Here is a 9,539-nt window from a genome sequence, read left to right as displayed (position 1 = left end):
TTCTGGGCTCTATAACGTAGTGTAGCCGCACGGGATGCTGGGAGAACACATAAAAGCTTAACAATCACGAGCCAAAGTGATTCCCAAGCTTACCGACTCTGCTCCCAACATCCCACATTATAGAGCCTGAAAAAGTGTGTTCTATTGACTAGATAATTGTCTTTCAATCATGAGCTTCAGAATAAATGTTCCTTTGCCTGCGGAAACTTTAAAGGACGAGGCCTTGGCCAACATGAGCTCGCAAGAAGTCTGCAATTAGTCTAATACTGATAATGAGTACCAAACTCCTGGCAAACCTCTCCCTCACTCGTCTCAAACCTTACTACATTGTGGAGAAACATGCACCCTGAAGCTGCAAGGTTGTCAGATGCATTGCTGGGATAACATGCATATTGCAAGCATAAGAATGTTTTAAACACCTCTATGTGAAGTCTGTGACTTGTGGTGCAAAACTAAAGCCTTGAGACTATGTTCTTCATAGCAAAGAGAAATATAGGAAGCGTTGCTTTTTTGTAACAAGCACGGCTTCCAACAACTTACCTTACACTGCCTGCTTGCTGCATTCATGTACTGCAGTACTGTGTCAAATGCATCTTCTATTGTGGTGTGTACCATGGGTTCCTACCAGAACAGGTAAGTGATTAGTCATAAGATGATTCTACATGTAGAAACCCCTTAAGGTGTTCAAAGGTAAAGAGTTCACTTCAACCAGTGGATAGCTCAGATGGAAAAGTCTACAAGATCCAGGTTTAAAAGCTTGAATTATCTAATCAATTGTTGGTCAATGAGTAGAAAGTCACAGTTGCTGAATTTGCCTTTTACAGAAATGTTGACCATCAAATCCAGCACTTGGGCAGGGCATTTGAAAAAAAGTTTGGGGGCAGGAATTTACCGGTAAACAGACTAATCTTCCAAACTTAAAATGCCTGGAGATGTTGCCTGGAGTGGGGGATGTTAAAGCTTTGAATTTAATAATGCAATAGTCAAAGAGTTTAACTTGGTATTAAATATCACATGAATTTTTAAAAAAAAATTTTTTTGAATTTTTCTCACTTAAAATGTTGACTCTCAATTCATCGTAACAAGCATTGCCAGCAAATCATAATCATGTTCCACTTAAAAATTGTGATTCTACACAAGAAGGAAAAAGTTCAACTATGGAGAAATTTGAAAATAATTAAATACAAATCAACTATCTCTTTTTCCAAAGAGTAACCTCAGAGAAAAGAATCTTTAGTCCCGTCACGATGAGTTTTGTAAATTATGAGCCCAAAGTAATATCAGAAGAGAGAGATATGCCCACCTTGGTGATTTAAAAATAAAACATATCATTCTATCTTTATATATTGTATACTGTATTCATTTAATTGAGCACCCGACCATAAGTGCCCACCTTGAATAAGCTTCCACCCCTCACCCATCCCCCCTCACCCCTCATCCATCCCCCCTCACCCATCCCCTCCACAAAAAACTGAAGTGCACAAAATAAGTAACTAATGATAATTTCTTTACTGGCTTACAATCTTTCAATTCACTGTATATATCTATCCTTGAGACATTTTCCCATCTTGTTATTATTCATTGTTTTGTAGCAAAGTAAACCTACTATTATTACACTAACGTGTACTTAAAAGTACTAACAGGTACTGACTGAAAATGGTGAAAATTTAATAAGCATCCAGTCACCAGCCCCCAATAAGTGCCCACCTCAAACAAGCACCCACCCGTAAGGGCTAAAACTTTAAGAAGCCACCTGGGGAGCTTAATCAAATAAACATGGTACAGGTGTACATGTATTTGTTTTTAAGGCTACCTGTGATGAGTGAAATGAGGTGTTTGTTTGACTTGGCCACTCCACCTTTCTTTGCAAAGCTTTATTGAGAGTGGATGCACCTTGCCTTCCTGATCGACACATGGTGCAGTGAAGCCAGCTGTCTTCATTCTGAAAAAAAAAAAAATGAAAAAATGATTGTAAACTAACAGGTAAGGCAAAGAAGCTATGAGCCCTTGAAACTCACCTTGAAACTTGAGGCTTGTTTACAGTTTACTGTAAAATTTTCAATTCCGCAACTGAAGAATGGATCACTTATTTTAGCACACATCTATGTAAAATTAAACTAGTAAGTAATTTCTATACTATTTTATAATGGTTAAGGCAACTTTAAGAATGTAATCTCATGTGCTGATTTAGCATGAGCAGGATGTGCTTTATTTTTAGTGAGTTTCACACAAATCAAATTGGCCAAGTTTGACACTATTGAAGCAAAACTAAAAATCAGTTGAACCTTAAAATTGCACTATATTCCAAGCTACCTGCAGCCTTCTCAAAAAGATTTCAAGGAGTAGGTTAATGAATTGGAGGAGTAGGTTGAGGTGCCAACAGCACCCCTTCGAGTGCCCTGTGGGCATGAGCCTGTAGGAGGATCCGGGGGCATGCTCCCAGTAAAATTTTGGAAATTTAGATCCTTAGAGATGCAATTTGGTCCATTTTGGGTGTGTTGAAAGGGAAAAAAGTTGTGTCATTATTATATAAAATTTAAGTGGATCACGCTAGCTAAATGCACTCTGGCGGCTTTTCTTTAACTTTCTTTGTTTGCGTTTAATTTTTTTTCTTGTTTTCCTTTTCATTTGTTGCCGTTGAAAATTATATTTTTTGACTGAAAAGAGATGGCCAAGATTTGAAAGGAGGCGGCTCGTTGAGCCGCAGACCAGCCAGTTTTGAGAAGGATGTACCTGTACAGGGCTGTGACTCTAGCAGTGCCCGGTGGCCCCTGGCACCTTACTTTTGCTCTTGGGTGACTCAGGAATCTTACTTTTATCATAAATAAACATAGGCTGAGCACCCTGGATTTCACGGTTTCAGAGCACTAAGCTCCCTTCGATTTTTCTTAGAGCACAGCCTTGCTGTGGACTAGAAATTTTATTTAACTTTGAAACAATTTCCTTACTGGGCTCAGGCTTGCTGAATCATCACAGAATTGTGTAATTAAACCCTAACAGGCACCTTTCAACAAAAACTATAAAACCATATTTGAACAAGATTGGTTACCACCGGCCTAATTTAAGCATTACTGGGTCAGTGTACGCATCCTGCTTGTAACTGGACAGCATAATGGGACACTTAAGACCTCATGCCTACATACTGTAATTGGACAATGTTGATTACTTATTTATTTCAAGAGCCAGGAAAGAAAGCCTGTATTTGTAGCACAATAATCCTAAGAGGGTCGTTTATATCTTCCTTGTTTCAACTATCTGCTGCCGCTTTCTGACTTCATCAATGATAGTTTATAGTCCAAATAAATCCGCTCCTAGCACTCTTTTTTCTTATGCAGGATCAACATGGGCAATTCAGAGTGGGCAAGTGTGGCGTTCGGATGGCACGAGAAACGGAGATATATTCTTGGATTTCAACACAGAACTTTTAATATTTTCTAACATGTGTCGTCGCCATTACCGGAAGTGATTATACCTCGAATCATGAACGGAAGCGAGGCTGAATTAATGTAAACGTAAATCGAATACAGCACATCTCCCCCTTTAAGATAATGAAAGAGAAACTTACTTAGACATACTTGTTTCTTATCTAGCGTGAAATTCAAAATTAAAACAACGTCAATCAAATGTCCTCAAGTAATCGTCATTTTGTTAAGAAACACATCCTGGGTAGCTATTGTCATTTGTCTCTGCACTAAGTCTCACACACACTAGAATACGCGTTCATAGTTATGACTTTCTGTCTGAGAAACCAGAGAAAATCTGGCCAGAAAGTATAACTTCACTTATGGCACATAATCCTTCAATCTAGATGAGGGCTTAGATTGACGGCCAGATCTGGTGTACACTTTTGATGTGCCAGTTCCTTCTGCAGTGTTAGCTGTTTGGGGTGAAGGAAGTTTAGGTGATGGAGGTACTGGCACCGGTGTGGGTTTGGCTGGAGATGTAGCTGCAGCTGGGGGTGGGGGTGGTATCTTGTTGATCTGTACTCTATTCCTTCTATATGACCCAGTGTCCGTATGGATCACATAAGAACGAGGTGTGCACTTCTCCACTACTATTCCAGACTGTCCTCTGTCTTGTACCATCACTTCATCTCCCTTCTCTAAGGGAACAAGAGGCCTCGCTGAATGCCTTCTGTCGAAGTGCAGCTTCTGTTTGGTTTTGTGATTGTCTTCAAACTGACGTAGGGCATGATTCTGCACAAGGTTTGGGGACAGCTGAGACGGGGCCACCGGCACTTTGGTTTTGAGCCTCCTTGACATCATTAGCTCAGCTGGAGAATAACCATTAGCCAATGGTGTCGCTCTATACTGTAGCAAAGCAAGATAAGGATCTTGAGAGCCAGCTAGGAGACGTTTAGCTGTTTGCACTGCTCTCTCTGCTTCACCGTTGCCTGAAGCATGACCTGGGCTGCTAGTGACATGTCGAAACCCGTAATCTAAAGTGAACATCTTAAATTCCCTTGATGTATAGTAGCTGGCATTGTCAGATTTTACTTGATCTGGAATTCCGAATCTGGAAAATGCACGTTTCATCCTGTCTATGACCTCTGCTGAGGCAGTTGAACTCAGACTAGCTACCTCTATCCATCTGGAGTAGTAATCAATCATTACTAAATACAGTCTTTTATTGAGTTCATAGACATCAGTGGCTATGTATTGCCATGGTCGTTGTGGGAGCATGGTAGGAACTAGAGGTTCTGGAGGATTTTTCCTGTTAGACTGACACTTGCGACAGTTTTCAATTAACTCCTCTATATTCTTCATCATGCTTGGCCACCACACTGTGTTTCTGGCCAATGCCTTGTACTTGACAATCCCTTGGTGACCGTCGTGGATCTTATCCAGGACTTCCAATTTCATAGACGATGGTATAACGACTCGAGGTCCCATCATCAACAGCCCTTTAACCACTGTCAGCTCTGCTCTATGAGCAAAATAAGGGCTGACTAAACCCTTGACATTATGTTTTTCAGGCCAACCTTCAGCTACATAGTTCATAATTTGCCTGCATGCTTCATCCTCCTGTTGATGGATCATAATATCATCTAATTTGCTATCACTGATAGGCATTCCAGCTATGACTTGATGAGCATATAAGTTCACTTCCTCATGAAATGAATCACCTGATTTGGCTGGTGTTGGAGAACGAGATAGCGTGTCGGCAGTGTACAACAGTTTTCCTGGCACATGAACAGGTGTGAACGAGTATCTCATGAGCCTCATTCTCATTCGTTGAATACGTACGGGTAGTTGATCCAACTCCTTCGTGGATAGCAGTGGTACAAGAGGCTTATGATCAGTCTCAAGTATAATATCCTTTCCCAGAATGTAATCTGTGAATCGTTCACATGCGAAGGTACTAGCTAAGGCCTCCTTCTCAATCTGGGCGTACCTTTTCTCTACATCCAGAAGGCTTTTGGACGCATACGCCACTGGCGCCCACCTGTCACCGTGCTTTTGCAAAAGCACTCCGCCAAGTCCGTATGAAGACGCATCTGCTGACACCTTGGTCTCCAGTGAAGGATCATATATTTGCAACACTGGGCTGCTCGTCAAGCATTGTTTAATCTCTTTAAAAACCTGTTCCTGTGCTGGACCCCAGCACCATGCACTGTGAGAGCTCAAGAGTTCACGTAGAGGTTGTGTCATAGTAGCAAGGTTGGGTACAAACTTCATGAGCTGGTTCACTGTACCCATCAGACCTCTTACCTCACTCACATTCTCTGGAGCACGCATTTTCAATATAGCCTCAACCTTCTCTGGAGAGCTTTCCACACCATTAACTCCGATCCGATGACCTAGAAAGTCAATCTGGCTTTTGCTGAATTGGCACTTATCCTTATTCAAGGTGACACCTGCTGCTTTCAGCCGTGTTAATGTCTGTACGAGTCTCTCGTCATGTTCCTCCTGGTTCTTTCCGAACACGACAATGTCATCCATGAGACATACCACACCTTGTTGACCACCTAGTATTTGGTAGATCTCACTCTGAAACTTCTCAGGGCCAGATTTGATACCGAAGGGAATTCGCTTGTATCGAAATCGACCAAATGGTGAGATGAACGTGGTCAGTTTCCTTGAATCTTCATCCAAGCAGATTTGGTGGAAGCCCGCATTGGCATCCAGTTTAGAGAAAACCTTAGCACCTCCCATCAGAGCAATTGTATAATCCACTGTGGGGAGCATGATTCTTTCTCTCTTCACTACTTCGTTAAGCTTCGTGAGATCCACACAGATCCTCACTTTGCCATTTCCTTTAGGCACCACGACCATAGGAGAACACCATTCCTATGGTTCTGTGCACCGTTCTATAACATCTAGCTCGATAAGCTTGTCAAGTTCAGATTTGGCTAGAGGACGTAGTGGAATAGATATCCTCCTGGGAGTCATCACACTGTATGGCTCTGCGTTTTGCTCGATCTTAATCTTATATTCTCCTTCTAGCTTTCCTAAGCCTTTGAACATTGATCCGAACTCCGCTGACTGGATAGGATCTGACGTAACTTTTCCAATGAACTTAACGACACCTAGATTTGCACAAGCGTCTCTACCTAGCAATAGAGAACCTTTGGGGAACACATATATATCCTCTGTGATTGTCTGATCACCTTTCTTTAGTTCTGCAGTAAAGAATCCAAGAGTTGAAAGGTTGCTTTGATCTGGGCCACTAAGAGGCCTGTCAGGCTTCTGCAAAATGAAGTGTGAAAACTGTGTATCATACACAGCTTTGGGAATGACTGTCACATCTGCTCCAGTATCAACAGCAAATTTCAGGCTCTGACCTGACACCTGGACTTCCGTAAACCATGCACTCCTGCGTTTCCTGTTGTTGATACTCTCAATAGAGTAACTTTCATCACTGATGCTTCCTAAGAAGTAGTACTCATCTGAGTCAGACTGCACTTCTGCTACCTCTTGTACAGACCCTTTTCCTTTGCTACTCCTGCAGACCTTGCCCCAATGTCCTGGGCGTTTGCACTTGTTACATTTACTGTCTTTTGCAGGGCATCTTTCTCTGGGGTGCACCTCCTTTCCACACCACCGGCATGACCGGCTATTCGATGTCTGGGAGCAATTTGATGCACTTCTTTGCTGCCCGTTACTACGTGGTCCCTTGTCACGAGGGCCTCCTTTCCGCCTATGTTGAACTGCCTGCACTTTAGAAGTCTATCCTTTTATATCCTGAGCCCACCTTCCAGAACATTCTTCTGCTCTACACTCATTTATCGCTTTTTCTAAAGTCAGTTCACCATCTCTCAACAGCCGTGCTCTGACCTTATCACTATTTATACCCAATACGATCTTATCTCTGACAAAATCGTCCTTTAGTTCACCGTAGGCACACGTAGACACGAGAGTGTTAATTTGTGATAAGAAATTATCGAAACTCTCACCTTCTGATTGCGTATACCTGTGAAACTTGTAACTTTCATAAGTAACGTTTGTTTTCGGCCTGCAGAACCTCTGGAATTTCTCCAGAATTAATTCCGGATCCAGTTTGTCCTCTGCTGGTACATGTTCCTCCCCTTCGGGGTCACCTACAGCTGGAGCCCATGTGAAGCCATTGTAGATTTTCAGCGCCTCCTCACCTGCGAGATTTAGCAGTATAGCACTTCTCCTTTCCTTACTGGCATTAGATAATCCAATGGCGTTCACATATAATTCGTACTGCTGCTTGAACAACTTGAAATTCTCACTTGCATTTCCCGATAAACAAAGAGCTTTCGGTGGTGGAAGATTCGTAGCCATATTTCCGCGTAATTCCTGATCACTGATTGCTAAATATTCGTTCTGGACACAGTTTATATCTTCTTGTTCACTCCTGACACCATGTGGTGTTCGGATGGCACGAGAAACGGAGATATATTCTTGGATTTCAACACAGAACTTTTAATATTTTCTAACATGTGTCGTCGCCATTACCGGAAGTGATTATACCTCGAATCATGAACGGAAGCAAGGCTGAATTAATGTAAACGTAAATCGAATACAGCACAGCAAGATGAGCCTTTGCCCACTCGAGTAGCTATTGAGAACACATTATTTGCTTTATATTGCCCATAAGCACTGCCAGTGATCTAATAAACTGAATTATTAGTTTCTTTTTTGTAATGAAAACCTGTAAGTAAGTAAGTAAGTAAGTAGCCAATGGCTAGTTTGTTTCTTAAATATTTTTATAGCTGTGATTTATTGCTAACAGGAATTTGTCATCTAATTCTCTCAGTAATTTAATCATACTCATGATAAACAAATCTGACTCCTGTTTAGTGGTTGATCTATTTTGTTTATTTTTTATCAGTTCAATGTGATTGGATATCACTTGCCATAATTATGTAAGCACTAATAGGACAGCGTATGCTTCATGCTTGTTAATGGACAGTGCACATTATGTATATGCTCTGTTGTCATAAATTGCTGAGTTAACTGTTATTTTATATGAAAATGTATAACCAAAGGCTAGTTTCTCTTCAAACTTTGTCATGGTTTGGATTAATTTGTAACAGGGTTTGGATTAATTTGTAACAGGGTTTGGATTAATTTGTAACAGGGTTTGGTTTCTGCCTGTAGTGGTACTTGTAAGTAACAAATCTGCCTGTAGTGTTACTTGTGAGTAACAAATCTGACTCCCACTAAGCAGTTGTCCAATTTTGTTAATCACTTGTATGGTTACATAACAAATTGGACTCCACTCAATCCTTATCTATTACTAGTCGTTGTTTTCCATAGTAATTTGTTTTGGATTATTAGATCCACACAGGTACATGTGTATCTACAGAGAGCTCAAAGATATTTGGGGACCTAGATAATGCGCATAATAACTCGTATGGAGCGCATATTTATCATGAATCCTCGTGAACATGTCGTAACGTGAAATTGCTCTTCTTCAAATCCTTACAAATGTGAAAATTTAAGCGAACTTACCTATAATTGTGTACGTGCAACGTGTTTACGATAAAGCTAAGTTGTAGACACAGAGCTTTCTATCAGACGATCGATGGGAAATATTTAGTCATAGACCTTTACAACATTTATAACTCAAGCACTGTGTGATAAATGATCGAACGCATCTCGATCAGAAAATCTTAACGAAGTTGAATGAAATTCAAGGTGACCGACGAGTTGTGATCAGTTGGCTCTCCACTGTAATTCCTTCACCGTTGTGGGAAATGTTGAGAAAGGCGAGATTCAGAATTCAACACCGAGATGAGTGTAAAATTAAGTATTATAGCGAGTATTTTAATGTTAGCAATAAAAGGATTTGTCAAGTTTAAGTATTACCTTCAAAGGCATGATGTCCTATCCGTCTTCTTTCGTCGTCCCTGCTTTTAACCGTTGTTGTTAAACGCCGTCGTACAACGCGCCAAGGACGCGCGAACAATTAAGCACCTACGAGGGTAGGGATAGTATCACCAGAATGAAATATCAAGTCCTCAGCCATCAAAAATGTTTCTTTTCAGCGAACTTCAACGTTTTAACTTTGAATTTTTATTTTTAAAAGTAGTTTCTTATTAATATCAAATGGATAAAAGTATGGCT

The 9,539-nt window shown here is 40.9% G+C and overlaps 1 protein-coding gene across 1 annotated transcript in view; it reads right to left on the bottom strand.

The window, feature by feature from the left end:
* The window catches only part of LOC111321287 (A-kinase-interacting protein 1), a 13,804-nt gene extending 4,391 nt beyond the window's left edge, over nucleotides 1-9,413 (bottom strand). Inside the window, exons 1-3 of the mRNA XM_022924129.2 lie at nucleotides 9,282-9,413; nucleotides 1,814-1,942; nucleotides 541-621 (exon numbers count right to left, since the gene is read on the bottom strand). Of these exons, the coding sequence (XP_022779864.2) occupies nucleotides 541-621; nucleotides 1,814-1,942; nucleotides 9,282-9,293 (222 nt within the window). The 5' untranslated portion in view covers nucleotides 9,294-9,413. The remainder of the gene's footprint in view (nucleotides 1-540; nucleotides 622-1,813; nucleotides 1,943-9,281) is intronic.
* Nucleotides 9,414-9,539: the final 126 nt, after the last annotated feature.

The sequence above is a fragment of the Stylophora pistillata genome, chromosome 1 (assembly GCF_964205215.1).
Source record: "Stylophora pistillata chromosome 1, jaStyPist1.2, whole genome shotgun sequence".
Lineage (NCBI taxonomy): Eukaryota > Metazoa > Cnidaria > Anthozoa > Scleractinia > Pocilloporidae > Stylophora > Stylophora pistillata.
Note: the sequence above shows the minus strand (reverse complement) of the source record. Positions and strands in the feature narration are given on the sequence as shown.